Below are 24,823 nucleotides of genomic sequence, written 5' to 3' on the forward strand. Positions count from 1 at the left end.
TGGGAAGAAGTTGACTAGGGTGGGCGGCGGCCCACCGCATCCGGCAGTCCGGCCCCTGCCTGGCCTTCACCTAATCACCTTAAAAGTTCGACAGAATTCGATAGTTGACAGCGATCCTAACCATTATAATTTTTCTAAATTTTCGTATAAAATATAACTTTTAATTCTAAAATGATAATAATAATAATAAATAATATTTTAATAATATTTTTTTTAACTTTCAATTTTCATTTAAAACATTTTATTTCATTTCATTATCTAAACGAAATCTAAATTTTAATTATACATGAGAATTATTTTAGTTATCATAAAAAGAAATAAATAAAAATTGATGCAATCATTGTAGAACTTTAATAGTTTGAATAAAGATAAATGATATTTACAATTATAAAATAAGTAAGCGCCGCTAATCTTTTTTTAAAAAGTTAGTAAATATAAAATCTATATGAAAAAAATATTTTTTTAATAATAAATCACATTCTTTTTTAAAACAATTGTGTGATATTTACACACTTCATAACTATAGCATTACTCTTCATAGAATATCTTAAAATGAAAAATATAAATTTTATCAAATGCTTAGAAGGCTAAACTACGATTTGGATATTCGAATCTGAGGAGTGCTACAGTCACAAAAGAATTACACAAAAGTAATATTACAAACTGACATGACTTCATGTGATCCGTCATATCTGTTTTATAATAAAAGTAACTTTACAATCTGACAAATCACATCAAATCATATTAATTTGTGAGATTATTTTTATGTAATTATTTTGTGACTAAAATATTTCTCTTCAAATCCTTGATATTTTTATTTGTTTGAAATTTAATGATAAACATTTGCGTAAACACGACCGAATGGGCCAAGTTTAGAAATTTTGGACACCTTAAAATTTGAAAAAAACAATTAAAAATAAGAATTTAAAGGGAATATAAATAGTTACTATTTCTCTAAAATAACAGAATTAACACCTAAATATATTTAAAGAGCAAGCTTCTGTATTTTTTAATTTATTTATTTTTTAATGAAATTACAATAGGTATTGCAAAACTTCATTTCAAAAATAATTTTTAAATAATTTTTTTTAAAAAATAGTTATTTAAAAGAATCCGACGGAAGGGCCCAAGCATCTTCATGGGATAGACCTTTGTGGGCTGGATCTGGCACCCAAAGCCTTACTTGGTTAGGTTACTTTAATTACAAAATTTTTTAAAATAATTTTTAAGAAATGTTTAGATTCAGAGATGAGTTAAGATGATTTGTAAATAATAAAATAAAAGTTGAATTATTTATTATATTTTATGTGAAAATTTGATAAAACTATAATGTAGAGTGAGTTAAGATAGATTTTGAATTCAAATGAGGCCTTAAAATCGAACCAAGCATCTTCAGATTTTCAGATTTTTTTTTTTTTTAAATACAATGTTTCAACTTTTTTTTTAATCACTTTATAAAGATGGGCAATGCTAGGGATATGCTTGGGGGATCCCGCTGGAGCTTTCCGCTTTACTTCATTTTTTTAATTTTTTTCTAGTGATTAAGAAAATATTGTTTAATAATATTGTAAATTTTTTTATACAAATATTTAAAAGTGTTAAAAATGATGTGAAAAAACAAAAGTTTTTTATTTTTTTAAGTTTTTTCCACGTCATTTTTTAACACTTTTAAATATTTTAAAAAAAAAAATTCACAATATTATTAAATAACACATTCTTAACCACTAAGTAAAAACTAAAAACTAAAAAATGAATTTGGAGCGGGTAGCTCCAGCGGTATCCCAAGCATTTTCCTATAAAGATTATCCAAAAATTTCAAAATAAATTTTACAACAATTAAAACAGTAACTACTCTTAATAAATTCTATTCAAATAAATTTTCAACTCTATCAACCACTTTTAGAGTTGGATAATGGATAATCATACTTGGCCCCTCGACTAAAAAATTCATTTCCTGCAACCATTTCTTAACCTCCTTAATAATAAGTAAAGGTGAGTAGAAAGTAGCATTGAATTTGGCATGCAATGACATGTTCTCGTTGCAATGAGAATAACTTGATGAATAACAGAAAAAGACTACCAAAGAGACATCATTTCTCACATTTGTCTCCAACTATGCACTATTGTGTTAGAAATTCCAAAAGTAAAAGTGCAGCCTAGAAACTTTAGAAAAAACATGGTTTATTGTTTTCACATTACAATGTAAATAGTATACGCATTTTGAGGCATGGGGAACTCCACAAAGTTGAACTCTTTCATCCACATATAAACTGTCAAGCCAAAATTTTCAAGCAAAAGTTGCAATTTTAGCTGATATTATTAGATTCCAAATGAATTTGGAAATAGAGAAAGATGGGTTGCGCTCACTTGACGGATTCCATGCAGATTTAAAAGAGAATGCTCAAAACTGCACGCATGGGATTAGCATCTTCTAGTCCAAAATTTGTAACAAAAGGAAATTCTAGCCAGGATGTGAGTAAACATACTTAAAAATAATGAAAAATTACAATAGAAAACCCATTTCTTACCAAAGATCGGTTAAACCCAATTCTAATGAGAGTCCAACCCAAGTCACATCTCATAATCCAGAAGATGCATAAGACGGTATGTTTGGTTCATCAACTCATCTCAACTCATCATTATAATTAGTTCAAATTTTAACACAAAATATAATAAATAATTCAACTTTTTCAAATCTTAAAATAATAATAATATTAAGAAAAAAATAATATTCTAACAATATTTTATAATCTCAACTCATCTCAGTTCAACATCGAAACACAGACTTAGTCCCACATATAATAACAAACTCTCATTCAGATAAGGATATCAACAGAACCTCACCAACGTGATAGACATGCTACCATGATTATCTCAAGATGTTACTGCTAGCTAAAATTTAGTCATTGGATAAGTTATAATCTTGAGGTTTTTATCTATTGCAAACTTTGAGATGAAGTCTATCTTCATTAACCGAATGTATTATATATACATCTATACTTTGTGTTTTGGTCAAGTTGATCAAAATCATTCATCACAGAATTCTTTTATGGTACCAAAGCACCAGGCTCATGCCACTCCTACCCTTAAACATGATTCTCCTATGGCTTCCTTTAGCGCCAATCTATCTTCCTTCAATTTTTTCAACATTGTTCAGTTGGTGTCTGTCAAACTTGATGGCACTATCTGAATTGGTTGTCATAGTTTGTTATAATCTTGAAAAATATATGATCTCATGGATATAGTAGATGGTTCTGAACCTTGCCTATAACCCTTTTTGTTTTCTCTTGAAGGCAAAGAGCAGAAGAATCAAGTTGTTGCTAATCTTGCATATGTTGCATGGCAAAACAATGATCAATTCCTTTTAAGCTTGATCAATACCACCTTATCTCACCCTCTCTCATAAAATTCATAAGAAAACACATTTCAAAATTCTTTTAAATAATTCTCAAAATTTCCAACTGTAATTTTGTTCACCTTACAATCTGGACGAATGGACTTCAACACGCCATAATACATACCTTAACTCATTTTACCTAATTATTATAATTTTTTAAAATTTTTACATAAAATATAATAAATAATTCAACATTTTCAAATTTTAAAACAATAATAATATTAAAAAATGATATTCTAATTGTAAGGAAAATTTCCCTACTTCACAAGCCCACTGGCTTCGACTAGATACCCGGCCTCAGGGCCCGAACTTGTCCATAAAGTAAGTCACCTATAAGAAAAAAGTAAATAATGATGGCTGATGGAACTGACATGCCTAATATCGCTTGGCCACGCTCTGCTCATGGAGACTTGTACATTGCAGAACGCGAAAGACGAAGAACCCTTAATCCTTTGACATGGTGACATCGACGGATCACCAAAGGTAAAACAAATCAGGGAACTACGCTGCATTAATAACACCACTACCCAAGATACATACCACATTAATAACGCAGTCGCAGAAGCACGCCGCATTAAAAGACTCTGATAAAAGGAACAGTACGAAAGACACAGACTTTACGGGGGGCAGACAAGATCTGTCCCCAGACTCCCAGTATAAATAACGACTTCTAGGTACAAGGAATTCTCTTTGATTCCTAGACTTTCTCACTTATTTACAAATTTATAATAAGTTAAGTTGTGTTTGGATAAACAATTTAGATGAGATGAGATGTTTTGAATAATAGTTAAATAAAATATTGTTAGATATAATTTTTTAGTATTATTTTTATTTTAGAATTTGAGAAAGTTGAATTGTTTATTACATTTTTGTATGAGAATTTGAAAAAGTTGTAATGATGAGATGTGATGAGATAAAAAGGTTTATGTATCCAAACCCAGCTACTAACTTTGTCATCAGAGACTCCCGGTATCAAGGTCGCCTTCTCCTAGCTATTTTTTACTTCATTTTTCCAGGCCTAGTCCTTAAGACCTGAGTTGCTAGAACCTGATCTAAATGAGTACGAAACACAATGTTAACACTAAAAATATTTTATTCAACTTTCAACTTTAATCTTAACTCATTATCCAAAAAAATCTAAACTTTAAGGTCTTGTTTGGATACGAGAAATGTTTCATCTTATTTCTTTTATTATTACAATTTTTTCAAATTCTAACACAAAATATAATAAACAATTCAATTTTTTCAAATTTAAAAACGATAAAAATATTAAAAAAATAAGAAAACACCTTATCTTGATAACAAAATATTATAAAATATTATAAACAATTCAATTTTTTCAATTCATTTTAAACTTGATCAATACCACCTTATCTCACCCTCTCTCATAAAATTCATAAGAAAACACATTTCAAAATTCTTTTAAATAGTTCTCAAAATTTCCAACTGTAATTTTGTTCACCTTACAATCTGGACGAATAGACTTCAACGCGCCATAATACATACCTTAACTCATTTTACCTAATCATTATAATTTTTTAAATTTTTTACACAAAACATAATAAATAATTCAACATTTTCAAATTTTAAAACAGTAATAATATTAAAAAATGATATTCTAATTGTAAGGGAATTTCCCCTACTTCACAAGCCCACTGGCTTCGACTAGATACCCGGCCTCAGGGCCCGAACTTGTCCATAAAGTAAGTCACCTATAAGAAAAAGTAAATGATGATGACTGATGGAACTGACATGCCTAATATCGCTTGGCTACGCTCTGCTTTTGGAGACTTGTACATGGCAGAACATGAAAGACGAAGAACCCTTAATCCTTTGACATGGGAACATTGACGGATCACCACAGGTAAAACAAATCAGGGAACTACGCTGCATTAATAACACCACTACTCGAGCTACATGCCACATTAATGACGCAGTCGTAGAAGCATGCTGCATTAAAAAACTCTGATAAAAGGAACAGTAATAAAGACACAGACTTTACGGGGGCAGACGAGATCTGTCCCAGACTCCCAATATAAATAACGACTTCTAGGTACAAGGAATTTTCTTTGATTCCTAGACTTTCTCACTTAATTACAAATTTATAATAAGTTAAGTTGTGTTTGGATAAACAGTTTAGATGAGATGAGATGTTTTGAATAATAGTTGAATAAAATATTGTTAGATATAATTTTTAAGTATTATTTCTATTTTAGAATTTAAAAAAGTTGAATTGTTTATTACATTTTTGTATGAGAATTTGGAAAAATTGTAATGATGAGATGAGATGGAATAAAAAAATTTGTGTATCCAAACCTAGCTACTAACTTTGTCATCGGAGACTCCCGGTATCAAGGTCGACTTCTCCTAGCTACTTTCTGCTTCATTTTTTCAGGCCTAGTCCTTAAGACCTGAGTTGCTAGAACCTGATCTAAACGCGTATGAAACACGACATTAACATTCAAAATATTTTATTCAACTTTCAACTTTAATCTTAACTCATTTTATCTCAACTCATTATCCAAAAAAATCTAAACTTTAAGGTCTTGTTTGGATACGAGAAATGTTTCATCTTATTTATTTTATTATTACAATTTTTTCAAATTCTAACACAAAATATAATAAACAATTCAATGTTTTCAAATTTAAAAACAATAAAAATATTAAAAAATAATATTCTAACAATTTTTATTTAACTTTTAACTTTTATCTTAACTCACTATCTAAATCGCATTTAAATTAGTTTTTGTTTATTTTTATAGATGAGATGAGATGAGAAGAGATAATATAAGGTTAAATAAAAGTTGAAAATTAAATAGAATATTGTTAGAATATATATTTTTAATATGATTATTATTTTAAAATTTTAAAAAGTTAAATTATTTATTTTATTTTATATAAAAAATTAAAAAAATTTATAATAATTAAATTAGATATGTTAAGATGAGATATGTTTTTAAAATAAATGAGGCGCCGAAGAAAAAGAAATGGCATAACAGTAAATGGGACCTTTTATTTTTTTTTGAATCAACAGTAAATGGGACCTAGGTTTCACTTTTATCCTCGTAATTCATAAAGCAAAGTTTGCAAAAGTCAGGAAGAGAATAATAAATGTCGGGTCCCACGGTATTCATTGGTAGTTTGATCGGGTTTTGAGAGCGTTAGGGACTCCGTCACTGTCACCGTCAGCCCTGACCAATGGGCAATTAAAATGTGGCACTTTAAAGTTTAAAGGACAAATTAATCCGGACAAGAAAATTTTCTCCGAAAACACTTTTGCCAATTACGATGCTAGTGGAGTTTAATACACAATTTCGATGAGAATTCCCATCCTTTTTCCTTTTTTTTTTTTTTTTTTTTTAAATTCTTTTATTTATAGAATCAAATAAAACATTAAACTTCTTTTAACTCCCGTTTGAATTGAAAATTATTTAAATTTATTTTATCTTATCATTATAATTTTTTTAAATTTTTATATAAAATATAATAAATAATTTAATTTTTTTAAATCTTAAAATAATAATAATATTAAAAAATAATATTCTAATAATATTTTATTCTACTATTCACTAACTATCTCAATTCATTTTTAAATTTAAACGAGATCAAAAATTTTTAATTATTTTATATAAATTATTTTATTACTATTTATAAATATTTTAAAATAGCTTAAATATAAATTTTAAATTATTTACTTTAATTGAAATGAATAGAATTTTATTTTAAATTATTTTTAATATTATGAAGATTTTCTCTAAAACATAAAAGATTTGAATAAACAATTATGAATAATGTAATACAACTTTACGGTTTATACCAAAATGATATTACGATATTCTTGATTGGATAATAATGAGACTAACAAATTTTCTTTTGAGTAACGAAATTCCTATATAGTCCTCCTCTTTTTACTTAATGCCTTCACCATCCTTGCGGTAAAAAATGATTGAAGGGCCCAACAGTTGTTACCGCCGTATTGCATTTACTATATTGGCCCCGCTCTTGTGTCGGGGGTATTAGGTGGTGCGTTAGAGGGGTTGTAATTTAGTTGTTTTTAAGAGGGTAAAAGGCGTATGTTTGGTTTTGTGAAACGGCTACTTTTTCCCTCGGTTATCTAGCTTTCGATCTCCAAGAATCTTATTCAACTTTTTGAAATTCGAACCATTTATGCCCGAAAAGGCCCTTCTATTTGCCCCTTTTTACGAGCTTTTGATCTTTCGGTACGTTGGAAACCTCAAGGCCATATTTGACGAAAACACCCCTTTCCATGACCCAATTTACTACTAAATTTACTGGGATAGAAGAAACAAAATTAAATTCTAATAAATATAAATCATCTTACAAGAATATATGACTTCTTTCATGCGATTTCTCCCTTATAAGTTATAACGTGGATTTCATATTTTTTTATTGGGTCAAAAATAAAAATCTCATTATAAAATATTATTTAAATATTTTATTTAGAAAGAAAAGATTCTTTTAAAGAACTATTTAATTTATATATTGAAATTGCTTCCACTTTTAACCAATTTATTGGATTTATTTAAAATAAATTTCATTTAAATCTCATGAATAGACTCTAAACTTGATGTAATGGAAATAGAAATGCCAATATTATATTTTTAAAAAAATGGATAGAAGGGCTTTTGAGTAATTTACTGAATTGCAACGACGCATACGCCCGAATGAGAGCCCGTGGCAGTCTCGTAATTGCCTGCTAACAGTGAGTTGCCCACACTCCCTCTCTCTCTCTCTCTCTCTCTCTCTCTCACATCTTCGCTTAGAGCAACAGCCAACCCTCTCTCTCTCTCTCACTCATTCTGCTTTGTTTCCTCTCTCTTAACTAGCTTAAAATTGCAGCAGACACAATCCTTGTCTCTCTCTTAGGGTTTGTACGTGCTGCATCTGAAGCCCACCTACATCTATTTCTCCGTGAGATCTCTCTCTCTCTCTCTTCTAAGCTTTAAGTTTCTATTTTTGTTCACGTTATGTGTAGTTTGCTTCTTAGCTTTGGTAGTGGTTTTTACTCTCTTTCTCTCTGTAATGTTGCAGATGCAGACTCAGAAGTTTAGCCTTCTCAACCAGTTGGTGAGCAAAACATAAAAAAGATCCTTTTGTTTTTATTCCTTTTTTAGTTTTTGTTTTTTACGCCCTTCCACTCTGCTCTCTTGGTTTGATTTGTGTTTCACTGTCTTGGATTTGACCTTTTCATTTTCTCTTTTTCTTAGGGGGGAAGATAGGGAGTTGGGTTTTAAAGTTCTGATAGGAGTCCGGGAACATGTTGTCCTCGTCGTCTTCGATGAGAGCTGGGAGTTCTGATCAGCCTCCGCAGCCGCAGAGGCGGATCATGCGGACGCAGACTGCTGGGAACCTTGGGGAGACGATGTTTGATAGTGAGGTTGTCCCGTCGTCGCTCGTTGAGATTGCTCCGATTCTTCGTGTTGCCAATGAAGTTGAAAAGAGCAACCCCAGAGTGGCTTATCTCTGTAAGTTCATGTATAATTTTGCAAATTTTGTATTGTTACTGGCGTTTGTTTTGTGAAAAAATTATTGTTTTCGGTACTTGTTCTGCAAGTGGGTTTGGTCTTTTCGTTTTGATATCCTGATAATTTTGTTTGAATTATATGTATAGTTCGCAATTGTGACCAATCGAGCTTTCATAAAAAAATTTGCTTAGAAATGAAGGCAATGACTTCTTCCGAGCTTATCTTGCTTGTTAAATATGTGCTTTGCATGTTTAAGACCGTTCAAAAAGAAAAGATTTGTGTTTTGCATATGTAAGTGGTTGTGTGTTTGTTTGTCTCTTTCTTTGCATTGGCATATTGGGTTCTCTGATCGATTGTGTGCGAGTACGCTCGCGGTCACATGTTCTACCTTCAAGAGCAAGGCATTTAGAAACTGAGTTGGATATGAATTTCCTGGTGCTAGGGGGCGGGATGTTGTAAGTTATTATATTATTCCATTCCCGAGCTCTTTATCCAGTTGGGAACCAAATTAAAATGGAGTGTAATTTTGGATTTTTCAAAAATGTTTTTAGCTTTCAGCCATTAGGCTATACAATCAGGTTCCCCCCTTCAGTTTGTTTGGTTATTGTGGATTTGCCATTTTCTTATTCAAGGAAGAAAGCATGTTGCAACGTTTGAAAAAGTACTGTCTTGGGTTGTTGAGTTACACCATCTGAAATGATAAATTGTGTGGCATTCCCATTGGGGTGATACAAAGCACTTACATTATGAAAGAATTACTAGTTCAACTACTGTACGAGCTTTTCTTCTGGTTGAACCTCTTACTAACTACTCATTTCTGGAATTTGCAATCATATAATATAAATGCTGGTTTCAATTTTAGAACCGTTTTCTTTCTTATCTAATGTTATGCTACCTTGATTAGTTAAGCTGCACTTGTTGGACATAACATTGCACATAATTATCTTGTGCTTTACTTGATATGCACATAAGGTACTTGATAGCCACTCATTCACAAAAAAATAAATAAAATTGATAGCCAATTATAAGATGTATGGTAAGTGAATCACTTTGGCCATGGCGCTTGTTTAAGTGCGCCTATACCAATGCTGCTCGAGAGTAACTAATTTCTGCTTTTGGCCTGTTAGAGCACTCACAATGGGTTTTGTAAAACCCATTTTTATGTAAAATTTGAAGAAAAGTAGCTTAAAACTGCCTCCGACGGATCATTTATTTTCAAATGTATTTTACATTTTACTACAGTGTTCAGCTATATGTAGCGTGAACTATTCACAAATGTAAAAATATTTTATTTATTTTTTCTCTTTTCATGTACTTTATCTATCACAATAGTTTCTCTCTCTTTGTATTTTTTTCCAACAAACTATTAAATAATATAATATAAAGAAAAAATAGATAAACTGATGTATGGTATATTGTAAAAATTAGTATGTAAAATAGAAAAAGTGAGTTTTAGTGATGTATTTTAAAGGATAAGATATATAAACCATTGGAAGTGCTCTTACAAGTCATCTGGATATTCTATTATTGTTATTTTCAACGTACTTCCTATTATTGCTTTTTATATTTGCATGTTCACTAAGCTCGTTTGAAATGTAGATGTTCTTTATTTGTTACTTTCTCGTGGCATATTTCTTTTTCAATTTTCTTGTCTCATCTTTTGTGGCTTTGATGTAGGCCGGTTTTATGCTTTTGAGAAAGCTCATAGGTTGGATCCAACTTCTAGTGGACGTGGCGTCCGTCAATTTAAAACTGCCCTTCTTCAACGTCTTGAAAGAGTAAGCATTATATTATGTTCTTTGTTTCAAGTCCATACCAAGACTGTTTTTCATATAATGATAATTATGCTTTCAAGATCAAGCTTTCATTTAGCTGGATTTTGAATTTTATATTTATGAACAACTCATTTAAAATTTGGGTGAGTTCGAGCTTGTTCACAACTGCTTACTTTGACAAAAAAGATTATTTATATTGTATTTTATAACTTCAAGTACAAATTTTAACAATCTTTATAACTTATATATACATATATCAATGATTATATTTATAAGGATTCAGGTATTATGTTTAGTATTAGGAACATGATTTCCTCTGACCTTTTTAAATATTAAAAATATTCTCATTATAACTAGAAAGATAATATTATAAGAAATAATAAGTCGAAGTTATTCGAGTTTACATGAGCTTATACGAGTTGAGCCGAGCTTTATCCGAGTTGTATTGTTTAATAATCGATCATAATTTACAAGTTCATGAATGGCTTGTTTAATAAATGAAATGAGCCGAACTCGAGTTTGACTGAGTCGATATTGAGCAGCTTATTGAGTAGCGTTATTTATTTACATCCCCATATCTTACTCTTGTCCTATGTTTGGTTTATGTATATGCCAAAATAAGTTTATAACTACGGTGATGGTAATACTTTTAAAACCAGGAAGTTAGGCTAGTGGTCATTGCTAAAGTATCCAATTATGGATTTTTGGAGTATATGGGTGGAAATTTCTCATGTTGATGGCTCCTTAGGCATCTTGGGAATTAGTGGAATCTGTTGTTGAGATTCATAAACAGCAGATGGAGTGGCTAATTTATGTTCTAAAGGAGTCTTGGTTGGCGAAGCCATTGAATACAGTATTACAAATGTAATTTGCATGATGAAAAACAAGCAGAAATAAGAAGGTATTTTGAAGCCAAATTTGGTGCTTTTCTGTAGCATTTATCAATTGCCTTTTGTAAGATCTGAGTGCTTGTATGTAATGGGGACAGCTTTCATAATCTGCTTGTATCCATCACTAGTGCTTAGTGGTTATTAGTTGTATTCTGTGTATACTTACTGTGTACTTGTGCTATGCCTTTTACTATCAATAAAGTTTTACTTTGACCTGTCAAAAAAAAAAAAAAAAAAAAAAAAAAAACAGATCTGAGTGCTTTTGGCTTATATGTTTTCTTTTCTTTCTCTGTGTGCTGACTATCAGCTGCAGCTGTTTCTTAATATTTTCTAACTCTTTCAGGAGAATGATCCTACATTAATGGGAAGGGTAAAAAAAAGTGATGCGCGGGAAATGCAGAGTTTTTATCAAAATTACTACAAGAAATATATACAGGCTTTGCAAAATGCTGCTGATAAAGCTGATCGGTGGGTCCTCTAGAAGCTATTAGGTCTTTAGTTGGTATGGCTGGAAACTGCTTTTGTCAATGCTCTACTTGACTGTGGACTTTCTGTTTGTATCCAGTGCGCAACTTACAAAGGCGTACCAAACCGCTAATGTTCTCTTTGAAGTTCTAAAGGCTGTAAATATGACACAATCTATGGAACTTGATCGCGAGGTGAATACGTGACATTTGTTGAACTTTATATCTTAAAGCTGTTTTTTTTCTTTTTTTTTTTTTGTGTTTTTTTTTGCATGCTTTGTTTGTTTAGGTTTCATCATTTTGGAATTATATTAATTGAACTAGCTATCAACTTAGAAACTTCAAGTTGCTTCATAATGCTGCATATATGACTGATACATTCATGGTTGATATTTTGTAAGATTTTGGACGTTCAAGATAAGGTTGCTGAAAAGACAGAGTACTATGTCCCTTACAATATCCTTCCGCTTGATCCTGACAGTAAAGATCAGCCAATTATGAGATACCCTGAGGTATTTTTCAATTTCCACCCTTTTTACCATGCACAATACAGTTATTTTATGTTTGGTGTACCGTTATAACACTTGATTTGCAGATCCAAGCTGCTGTTTACGCCCTTCGTAATACTAGGGGTCTTCCTTGGCCTAAGGACTACCAGAAGAAAGATGAAGACATTCTGGATTGGCTCCAGGCCATGTTTGGCTTTCAGGTGATATAAGTAATTGGATCTGTTTCTAAATTTTTACCAATGCTGTTGGATCCTCCTGCATGATTGTTTTTAGGGGTGAAAAGTTTTTGGTCCGGACCGGAAAAACCGATTGGACCGGACCGAAACCGATTGAATCACTTGCATCTAAATTTTTTAAATATTTTTAATATATATAATATATTATTAAATAGTAGTTGTAGAAGTTAATTATGTAATTTTATCTAATCTATCACCATTGACCATATAAAATGTGAAATAATATATGCTAACAATTAACTAATATATCATACGATAAATCATATGATAATATATGTTATTATATGTAGATACATACTCTGCTAAAGTACTAAGTTAGTAACTATTAATATCATAAATATAATTATAATTAATTATTTTTTTTAATGAGTTAGTTACATAATCCACATTAAAGAGCTCACTTAATTTTGATTTTACTAAGTTAATTAATTTATCTATCAAAAAAAGAAGAGAGGAAAAAAAATGTTCCTAACTCATATGCACCGAATCAGACCGATCGGACCGATAACTAATGGTCTGGTCTGGTCCAGAAAAAGGATGGACTGAATTTTTCAGTCCGTGACCCTGGACTGGACCGATTACACCCCTAAATTTTATTTTAGAAAAAGCTACTTGAAATGATTATAGCCTACTGAATTTATTTTCTTAATTTAAAGTTCATTGATTATATTATTTGCAGAAGCATAATGTGGCAAATCAAAGGGAGCACCTAATCTTATTGCTTGCAAATGTACACATACGACAATTTCCGAAGCCTGATCAACAACCCAAGGTTGGTCCTTGCACAAATGCCTAGTCTCAGTGGATATACTTCTGTTTCTTTCCATGTTGTCCACTGCTTTTGTTTCTTTGGTTTCTATCCCCTTTTAAATCAGTGATTTGTACTGATTATAATACTTGCTAAGTTTATTTTGGCAACAATTTGATCTGAAGTTAATGAATTGTATTAATATCCATAAAGTATACCTTTTGGAGGACTTGTTCCCTTTCAATGATGTCAACATAAGACCAATTCCGCCGGTGCCATCTTCATGGGCCATTGCACCCGAAAGGAACCTTATGTTATTGGCATGACGTTTGAGACAGCCACCACACCTACTTAGAACAATTCTTCTGTGAAGTGGGGGGACACTGCACCAATCCTAGGTGTTCTAGGATTTTTGTTGCCACTCAACTTTCACTGCTATAAACCTGCTATGAGAACCAATTTCACTGCAGAGTTTGTTTAATAAATGCTACCTGTGTCCTCACGTTATGTCTTTTGCTTTATTTAGTAAAATATCGATTATTTTTTAAAAAACTTGCTTAGCGAGATATATGAAAGAGAAACAAATTTGTGCTCATGTTTGGTAACTTCCCCACCCCCTGTCAAGCAATTTAGGCTTTGTAAGCATGCAATGATTCTGTGGGGGCACTTAGCATGGAATAAGTATTCCCACTATTCCATTACGTTGTTCCCTTTTGTGGGAATCCAGTTTGTCAAAGGAACAATCATTTCTCTTGAACTATAAATAATGATTACCAGTCTCGGTTAACATGCAACTCTAATGGAACAGGTATTTGCCTTTAAGTAAAGAAGTGAATTACCGAACCTTACTTTCAACTCCTTAACTTGGTTCCATGTTTTCCATCCAGAGGGACGGTTGAGAAAAACTCAAATAGATTTCTTCAATTTGACATTTCAAGTGGCTCATGAATATGGAGTTTGGTATTAACATTGTGGGATGGATGGACTAGCTGTATTTTTTTGGATGTGTTATGCAGCAAGTTAAAGCTTTTGCATTTGACTTTTCTAAGATTACACGAAAATAGAAGGGGCCGACATTATTGAATGGATGGAGTAGCTTAGGTTGGAGTCACCGAAGTGGACAATAGACAAGTTCTTTGTAGCTGGGTCTTTATGCAGCGAGTGTTTTGATTAGGAATTCTCTCATTTTTATTTTTAATCCAAACATTAGTTTTTTGATCTCTTTCTCCCTCCCTCCCCTTTCCTCCCTCCAGTCCCTACCTATATATGCGCTTATTTATTTTTTTATGTGGTAACTTAAATTTTATGCTTCTTGCGCAAGTACCTGTTACGTATTTTGAGAATGATTATGAATTATGAGAAGAGAGCATATCTTGACTAGTTGTTTTTGCTTGTATACGTTCTATACACTGGGGCTTCACCTTTTTCCTAGTTAATATCAATACTATCCTTTAACCGATCACAAAAAAAAAAAAAAACTATGTACATGGAAGGGTGAAATTAGCTTGTAAAAAAAAGGGTGATATTGACCTGATTCTATTCTTAATATTTTCCAAAATGGAGTTGAACTTAAAAAGTGTGTTCGGCCTGCATTTTTAAATACAGGTGCATAATGCAAAAATATATTCCATACACTTAGTAGTTCATCTTTTATCTTAACACCTGCATATTTCTTGCGTAGTTGGATGAACGTGCCTTAACTGAAGTGATGAAAAAACTTTTCAAGAACTACAAAAAATGGTGCAAGTACCTGGGTCGCAAAAGTAGCCTTTGGTAAGCCTTCTCATATGAATAGGATTGACTGATATGGCAGCTGCCAACATACTGGTGGCTATGTCTTGGCCTCATACGTTGTTGGGCAAGCTTCAAGTAATAACCTTAGTTTTCAATTTCAATAATCTCTTTAATGCTTTTAAGTTTCTAAACTTTCAGGTTACCAACCATTCAGCAAGAAGTGCAACAGCGCAAACTACTATACATGGGTCTGTATCTGCTGATATGGGGTGAAGCTGCAAATTTAAGATTCATGCCAGAATGCCTTTGCTATATTTATCATCACGTATGTTTCCAGATGTTCTTTTTTTTCTATGATTGTACCTACTAATGTGCCACCCCCTTAACTCAAATACCCCACCCAAAGGAAGCCCTTTGAATCTAAATATTGTTATTAGCTAGTTACATTGCTCAGATGAGTAGAATGTGTAACTCTTCTAGTGTTGAGGCAATACATGTATTTTTGTAAAATGGCCTCTTTTTCATTTTCTCTCTAAAGCAATATCGTAATTTGTAGCTCACTGTGGCATTCCTTGTTTGAATGCCTTGTGAAGCATTTTCATGGCGATATATCTATTTTCAAAGCTCTAAACATCTTACAATTGGTTATTCAACTCCAAGATGTGCTTTCATAGACGTAATCTTCATAGAATAAGAGTTGGTGCTTATTTGTTCTGCGTTTTTTAGATGGCGTTTGAATTGTATGGTATGCTTGCTGGGAATGTTAGCCCCATGACGGGAGAGAACGTAAAGCCAGCATATGGAGGTGAAGAAGAGGCCTTTTTAAGGAAAGTTGTTACTCCAATCTACAAAGTGATTGCTAAGGTATTGTGTGCAGTTCCTTTCTTGGAGTCCGCAAAATTTGAGTGCTGCTTCTTCCTTTTGATTATACCTTTTCATGTGTTATGATTGCTTTGCTCTGCAGGAAGCTGAAAGAAGTAAAAAAGGGAGATCAAAGCATTCTCAGTGGCGGAACTATGATGATTTGAACGAATACTTCTGGTTATTTCCATTTACTTATTTTGAGCCATTTCCTTGTTACCTAGAGTTTATACTGATTAATTTTCTTTTGTATAACCATAGGTCAGTTGATTGTTTCCGGTTGGGCTGGCCGATGCGTGCCGATGCTGATTTTTTTTGTTTGCCCATTGAACAGATTCTTGAGAACAATGGAGTAAGCAATGATGGTTATTTCCATTTATTTTTGTTTATTTCATGCTTTTTCCAAGCATTAGCATATGCTCACCTCCAACCATTCTGAAAAAAATATTATAAGATGACATGGAGTTTCTTGTGGATAGATGTTAGCTGTATTGATATTATGTATATCAACTGAATTTGTTTCGAGTTGTTTGTCTACTTTTGGGATTTGGGGAGGAAGTTGTTTCTATGTACTTGGGAACTTGTTAATGACCCTTCCTTTTTCAATTTTTTTTTTTGGGGGGGGGGGTTTATTGAGTGGAAATCCAAGACTTAGGGCTTGTTTGGACACTTATAATATCTGTGAATAGTAGTGAAATAGTTTGAGTTAAGATATTTAATTGGGTTTTGGGAAAGGAGAGAAAAAAGTTAAATAAAAATATTATAAAGTTAAAATATTGTTTGAATATTATTTTTTAATATAATTTTTGTTTTGAAATATATATTTTTTTATTTTTGTGTTTTATTTGGAAGTTTGAGAAATTTGTAATGATTAGATGAAAAAGTTAAAGATTTGAAACTGAAAAGTGTTTTGTGCTTGTGTGATGTTTGGGAAAGAAATATCTGAGAATATATGAAATTACATGAGAATACCTTGTTACACAAACAAGGCCTTAAATTGTTTGTGAATCCTACAAAATTGGTTTTTCATTCTATGCTTATAATTGTGCTACATGTCAGCTTTGGTGTTTAGGATGAATATTACAAAAAAGGTGGTAGTTCAGGTGTGCAGAATGTATTTATTTGATTATTTCATAATCTCATCTTTTACAACATAAATATTCTCCAGGATAACAAGCCAGCTACTAGAGATCGATGGGTCGGAAAAGTTAATTTTGTTGAGATCCGATCATTTTGGCATATTTTCAGAAGCTTTGACCGTATGTGGAGCTTTTTCATTCTATGCTTACAGGTGCCAAGTTCTACCCCATGCAATTTGTTTTTCTTATTATTCATTTATGTCATCAATCATATGGAATGGAGCTGAAAGTGGCTATTTTTATTATAAGGCTATGATCATTGTTGCTTGGAATAGCACTGGGGATCCAAGCTCAATCTTTAGTTCTGATGTATTCAAGAAGGTATTGAGTGTCTTTATAACAGCAGCAATATTGAAGCTTGGTCAAGGTAGGTAACAACATTTCCATCTGCTTTCCCCCATGTTTGCATGTTGAAAGCAATAGTATTATAATGTTTAAATATCTTGATAAAACTACTGTTGCCCTCCACCCCGGCGTGAAATAGAGAAGGAAATAATTCAATTTTATAGTCTTCTCTTGCTCTATATGGACACACATTTACAAAAGTGAAGGCCAAGTGTAAGTTATATTTTATACATTCACCAGTTTTGGTTCTTTTTGTGTGAGCTTGAAGTACTGAAAAAGTGCTTTTATAATTTTCTTTTTTTGATAAGTAAAAATGTTATATATATATATATATCAAAAGGAGTAACCAAATACACTGAATGTATACAAGCGAACACTTTGCCCATAATAGAAAACTCCTAATAACCCAAAAAGTCCTTGAAAAACAACCCAAAATAAGCCAAGCCCGACCCCAACCCCTTGCTTCCCATGGATCTAAAACTCTACCCAAAAACTTTTATAATTTTCTTAAATTATAAAATATAATTTCAAGACCTAGAACGTTATTTAAACAAATATTCTTATGCACTTGTTGATATCAAATACCATTGATGTACTCTAGTGCTACTTATAAAAAACAATTGATGTATTCTAGTGCTACATGTTTTATTAGGCATGTCTATGCTTTGAATCGATATAATTGTCCAAGTTGGCTTTCTAGATGAATTGATATTTGGTTGCCTATGTTCTATAGAAGTGAACACCTGCAATTATTGTGCTTTTTGGTCATGGGATTTTTAGTATATTTTGATTCAAGGTGGTACTTTAATGTGACTAATTATAAACTTGTTTATAATTTGAAGTGTTATGTTTGAATTTTATGTAATGGGTTGATTACATAATTTTAACGTTGCAATGTGCTCTAATAAATTGAGTTAATAGGCTAAATATATTACAATCTCGCTTTTGGACCTTTTTTATTATATTTTTTGTTATTGTAGATCATTCTAAAAAATGTGTTTTACTTAAATCAGGTGTGTGCTTGTGCTTTGCGCCTAAACTCTAGACACAGTTTGCGTTTAGGTGGGCCTGGCGTGTTAACCACAATGACATACATACAGATTGTTAATTACCAATTTTTCAAATACTTGAGCTGATAGGAAATCTTGAACTCAGGACAACTAGTCCATTAAAAGCTTTTAGGAAGGTGTGAATTTATCATTTAATTATACCGTTAACATAGACTGCATTCTGCATCTACTGCCTCTAAAAGTGGGTTGAATTTACTCCAAAATCAAGGGTAAACACTGTACATGAGTAATGCAGTTTTTTTTGTTAAATTTTTTCTTATAATAGATCATGAATTTTATTAATAAAAGAATAGGCACGATTCAAGTACCCAGGATGTATGCAATAGAAACATATAACTAGGATTTACAGTCGATTCAAGAAACTCAGGGACACTTACTCCATTAAAATCTATCGCAACTGCCCAGAGGAACAAAGTCTTGAAGAAGAAAACTTTAAGCTTGTCCACTGTCCTCTTCCGTTCTTCAAAACTTCTATTATTTCTCTCCTCACAAATGTATCAAGTTGAACATATGGGAGCCATCCTCCATATTGTTGCAATTTGTGGATTACCGTGTAAGACCCCCCCCTTTCTTTTTCTCGATTTGAGGAAGTCCTCCAATTTTCTAGGCATGATCCATGCTGACCCCACTTTAGTAAATAAATCATCCCATGATCCTAGCTACCTCGCAATATAATACCAATTGATTTATATGGATGAAGTTAATCATAAATGCTTGTTGCATGTTCATGGAAAAAATGAAGATTTTTGTAAGTATAAAACAAAAATGAAAAATGATCATTCAAGTAGTCAGCAACTTGCTTTTTTTGAGCTCTTCATGGAAAAAATGAAGATTTTTGTAAGTATAAAACAAAAAAGAAAAATGATCATTCAAGTAGTCAGCAACTTGCTTTTGTAATCAAATATTTTGAGCTCTTGATTGGAAAGTAGGACAAACCAAACTACTTTGGATCCTTTCATATTTTATTGCTTGTTAAAATTTTCGAGCCAAGCTGAGATGGGCTGCAGCATTGGGCGACAAAGAAGGTTTTAGAGTACTCATATGGTTGAGATGGGCAAGCTAAATCTTCTCTTGACATTTATTTGGTTAGAGACTCATCCCTATGATAAGTTCATCTACCCGAATTCTATTATGAAGTTTTTAGTTTTAAGCCAAGCAAGAGTTTCCTGCCTCTACACTTAGTTCTTTTTCAACCCCTAGTTTTGCAGTATTTGTGTTGTTCAACGCCTATGTATCTCTTGTAGATTAATCTAATGTGATTGTTGCATTAGATGTTGTGCAGCATCATCACATATTCAAATATGGGTGTTGCCATTATACACATCATATGTTTTTGACATCAAACTTTGGGGAATCGAGCACTTTATTCTCAGGCCTTGTTTGTTTTCGCAGATGAGATGAGATGAGTTGAAATTAAAGTAAAAGTTGAATAAAATATTGTTAGAATATATTTTTTTACTATTATTTTTGTTTTGAGAATTAAAAAAGTTGAATTGTTTATTTTATTTTGTGTGAAAATTTGAGAAAGTTGTAATGATTAGATTAGATGAGATGAATTGAGAGGATTTGTGAAAACAAACAAGGCCTCAGAATGTGATTTTTTATTTTTGATGCATGCCTGTTGTATGAGGATGTCTATGAAGCTATTATGGAATATGCTACATGCTTTCTTTTTTTACCCATGGCTATTGAGTTAATTGCTAAATTGTTTACGAATAAAGTTTGACTCAATGAAACAATTTTATTTTGGCTATAAAAAATTGAAATAAATTCAATTTTTTTGTTGCAAGTGGCTATAAGATTATGGACTGCATATCGAGCAGAACTTGTTACTTTATGATTTCTCTGACTTAATAAGTTCAGTTTTATTGTTGCAAGTGGCTATAAGATTACGGTTCAGCATATCGAGCAGAACTTGTTACTAGATGATTTCTCTTTTGACTTGTGCAGCTGTCCTTGATGTTATTCTTAGTTGGAAAGCACGATGGAGTATGTCATTCCATGTTAGGCTTAGATACATCTTAAAAGTGGTTTCAGCTGCTGCTTGGGTGATAGTTCTTCCAGTTACTTATGCTTACACTTGGGAGAATCCACCTGGATTTGCCCAAACCATCAAAAGTTGGTTTGGAAATAGTTCGAGTGCACCTTCGTTGTTTATTTTGGCTGTCGTCATCTATTTGTCACCAAACATGCTGGCTGCGTTATTGTTTCTCTTCCCCTTCATTCGGCGTTTTCTTGAGAGGTCCAATTATAAGATTGTGATGCTAATGATGTGGTGGTCGCAGGTTTGTGTCATTGCCTTCTTATTTTTCCAGATTTATTTATATTTGTTGTTGTACTAAGGCTTTTATTGCAGATGCTTATACAAAAATATCATCATCTTTGTGTTCATCTGCTTATATACATGTTGGGTCATTTGTATCTATGACTTACAAATTTGCAGCCTCGGCTTTATGTTGGGAGGGGAATGCATGAGAGCGCGTTTTCTCTTTTCAAGTAAGAGTGTAGTGTTTGGTTGCTGGGTTGAATTGCTGCTTTAAATAATTTAATGATTCACAATATTGATCTCCTTTTCAAAATTTGCAGGTACACAATGTTTTGGGTGCTTCTTATAGTAACAAAGTTGGCATTTAGTTACTATATAGAGGTGATTCTTTCATACATCATAGAAACTGTAGTTGCTTTTACCTACCTTTACTAAATTTGATTAAAAATACTATAAATAATTCCCCGAGCAAATTTTTGTTGAGGGAGTACCAAAGCTGTAATGCGTAAGCTCTTCCAGTTGTATGTCCATAGGCAGTTGCTTTATCCATTATTACTTGCTCTGATGATCCATTGCCTTGCAGATAAAGCCACTAGTGGGTCCAACTAAATCTATAATGGATGTTCAAGTAAGAAATTACCATTGGCATGAGTTTTTCCCCCGTGGTAAATATTATGAATATGTGCCTTGTATTTTAAATACTTCATTCCTATAGGAAGCGGTTCATAATGTGCTCATTTGCTTTGCAGCAAAGAACAATATTGGCGTTGTGATTGCACTCTGGGCTCCAATTATTCTTGTATGGACGGATTATGCTAATGTCTGCTTTGTCTCCATCTTTCGGAACATAATGTAACTTTTGGTACATCTTTTCTTCAGGTATATTTTATGGATACCCAGATTTGGTATGCCATATTCTCTACAATATTTGGAGGTGTTTATGGTGCATTTCGCCGCCTTGGAGAGGTTAGTGGACCATTTCCTTACTCTCTAAATTAATTCTTTTGCCATAGCTTCTATCTCAACTATTCTTCTTTTGTAACACCCATTCCCGTAGGTACGAAATGTTATGTATTCCTTGCATAATGCATGGTAAAGAGATTCAACCTCATAAAAACACCTCATTTATTGAATCATAAAGCTAACTTAGCACAACCGAGTCTCATAATATAAAAGCTAAAACGTACAAATAACATAAACTAGTTCTATGTATCAAATCATTTAGGCCCGGTTTGGATGCCTAGATGAGATACAAACTATCTCATATGAGTTGTACTTCATCTTTCATCTGCCTATCCAAACGGTAGAATACAAAATTTTATCTTATCTTTGACTTTTCAATAATCGCTACAGTACATCTGCAGTAATGAGAGAGTACTGCTACAAAGTTTCATCTGCCTCTACAATACCACATGGGTCGAAGACTCAGTAATATAGAAAAACATAAAAAGAGAAACAAACAAATGAGTCGAAGACTCAGTAATATCACATCATACTGTAAACTTAACTTAGCTTAACATTAGACTTAATTTTGAAAACTTACATACATCGTCATACATACACATAACGTATAGATCATTCATTAGTAACATAAGCATAATCAAACATAATCATGGCAGTACATGTAACATGGATGCATGAATGACTGACTCCATGCATTTCCTATCATTCGTACATAACTTATTCATCTTGTCTTTCACTTAGCGTCCATCATAGCATACGTGCATCGTCCAATTGTCGTTGATGGCATAATCATATGGTGAACGATGCTTGGGTTCGTGGCACCGTATAATGTATCACAAGATATAGTAAAATACGCTTGGGTCCGTGTTATCACATAACATATGGTGAACCACGCTTGGGTCCGTCACACCACATAACATATCATAAAAACACGCTTGGGTCCGTGTCACCTCAAAACATCATAGCATGCATGTGGTGGACCATGCTTAAGTTTGTGGCTTGCACATCCACCCATAACATAAGGCCAAACTTAAAGCTTACTTGTCATTCATGTGTCTTCTTTCTAGCTTTCATAATGCATGTGAACACGTTGACTTCATGAATTTATATGGTGTGACATATTCTTGTGCATGGCATAACATTAAACATGGCCTATTAACATGAGCCTTACGTAACATAGCATAGCATAGACAGGGCATAACATAATCTGAACATTTCATGACATCATCCATTCTAACAACAATCCATATCAGCATAGCATACAGTCTCATTCACAAGCATATCATCGTAATTCATTGAGGTTCGTGAAAATGGGCTAACCTTGAATTGGCTCGTAGCGTAGCATAGGTAAACGTCACATTTTTCATGCAAAACAGAATATTTACAGCACACATAAAGTTATGATCATGCTACTTACCTCTTAGCGTTGCTTCCTAAACCTCACTTCGTAGTACGTTACCAAGAGAGAAGGCTGAATGCGATGGAGCGGCCGGACTGAAATCGAAAGTCAAGGCGGCCTCTTCTGCTTGTGACGGAGAAAATCTGAGAGAGAATAAATTTTTGTGGTCTGTTAGACTGAGGGCTCGTTTGGATATAGAAACAATTTCATCTCATTTCATCATTACAAATTTTTCAAATTTTCACACTATAATAAACAATTAAACTTTTTTAAATACCAAAACAATAATAATATTAAAAAATAATATTCTAACAATATTTTATTTAATTTATCTAAAACCATCTCATTTCATCTCTCTATCCAAACGAGCCCTGAGAACCATGACGGGAAGAAAAAGAGGGGGAAGATTCCTGCTTGGGCTTTCCGGGAAGGTGCAAGTTTGACGGGAGGCGACCGAGCGGCAGTTTCTGGGGTTGTCCGAGTGCCTTCAACCCATGTGGTGGTCGATGGTGGCTGAAACGGAATATACAAAGGTGGTTTTGGTTATTAACGATGGTTTCAGTTATTAAAGATGCAGAGAGAAGGGGTCTATGGGGTCGACACACGTTGTGGGGGAAGGAAAGCTTACCGATGGCTTCTTTTGTGATGGTTTCCGTCGAGGAGAGAGCCTTGGTTTGTTGTGAGGAAGGCTATGGAGCTGGCTGAAACGGAAAGCTTACCGACGTCGTGGGGGAAGGCAAGCTTACCAACGGCGTCTTTTGTGATGGTTTCCGGTGAGGAGAGAGCCTCGGTTTGCTGTGAGGAAGGCTACGGGGCTTTTGTTTTCAATGGGGGGCTTGCTGTGAGTATGGGTTTGGCTGCTAGGGTGCTGCTGGTTTGATGGAGAGAAAAATTGTGTGGAAAAAGAGTGTGTGTGTGTGTGTGTATGTATGTATATAATATAAGGGTTTCTTTGATGTGTGAAAAACTGTTGGGTACCAATTAGGAAGGTTTTGCAAACTAGGAAACCAAAACCAATAGGTATGGCCATGTAGAGGGTGGAAGAATCTCACTCAAATAAATCACTATCTCTAAACTGATCTTTAGTAATAATAATACTGAAAATAATAATACTAATTATAAACTAGCAAAAAAAAAAAAAAAAAAAAATCCTTAAACCCCTAACTTAGAACCCGTATGCTACATCTTTTTTGTATTGCTTTTTTCCCCTAATTAAATTATTGTTACTATTATTGTTTTTGTTATTAATATTCGTTCTGAGCAAACATTAAGCTTGTTATGTGATTGCTACTTTGAGTATGTGGGAGTTGTAAAGAAGAATTCTGTCCGTGCAAGTGCTACAAATTAGTTCCTTCTAGAAATGGAGGAGTTTTAAAGCCTTAGGTTACACAGATGAGATGAGATAAAATTTGAAAGTTGAATAAAATATTATTAAAATATAATTTTTTAATATAATTTTTATTTTGAGATTTGAAAAAGTTGAATTATTTATTATATTTTTTTTGATAAGTAAGAATCTTTATTGAAAATAATGAAACTAG

The 24,823-nt window shown here is 32.7% G+C and overlaps 1 protein-coding gene across 1 annotated transcript in view; it reads left to right on the forward strand.

The window, feature by feature from the left end:
- The first annotated feature begins 8,151 nt into the window (after positions 1-8,151).
- Positions 8,152-24,823, forward strand: part of LOC121241277 (callose synthase 3-like) — a 30,740-nt gene continuing 14,068 nt past the window's right edge. The window contains 22 exon segments of the mRNA XM_041138980.1: positions 8,152-8,329; positions 8,450-8,485; positions 8,638-8,883; positions 10,561-10,661; positions 11,892-12,016; positions 12,114-12,207; positions 12,414-12,524; positions 12,608-12,721; positions 13,437-13,529; positions 15,187-15,278; positions 15,438-15,564; positions 15,966-16,103; positions 16,204-16,280; positions 16,362-16,452; positions 17,269-17,391; positions 17,489-17,606; positions 20,605-20,939; positions 21,098-21,150; positions 21,241-21,301; positions 21,504-21,585; positions 21,670-21,719; positions 21,800-21,886. Of these exon segments, the coding sequence (XP_040994914.1) occupies positions 8,676-8,883; positions 10,561-10,661; positions 11,892-12,016; positions 12,114-12,207; positions 12,414-12,524; positions 12,608-12,721; positions 13,437-13,529; positions 15,187-15,278; positions 15,438-15,564; positions 15,966-16,103; positions 16,204-16,280; positions 16,362-16,452; positions 17,269-17,391; positions 17,489-17,606; positions 20,605-20,939; positions 21,098-21,150; positions 21,241-21,301; positions 21,504-21,585; positions 21,670-21,719; positions 21,800-21,886 (2,280 nt within the window). The 5' untranslated portion in view covers positions 8,152-8,329; positions 8,450-8,485; positions 8,638-8,675.

Source organism: Juglans microcarpa x Juglans regia, chromosome 7S (assembly GCF_004785595.1).
Source record: "Juglans microcarpa x Juglans regia isolate MS1-56 chromosome 7S, Jm3101_v1.0, whole genome shotgun sequence".
Classification (NCBI taxonomy): domain Eukaryota; kingdom Viridiplantae; phylum Streptophyta; class Magnoliopsida; order Fagales; family Juglandaceae; genus Juglans; species Juglans microcarpa x Juglans regia.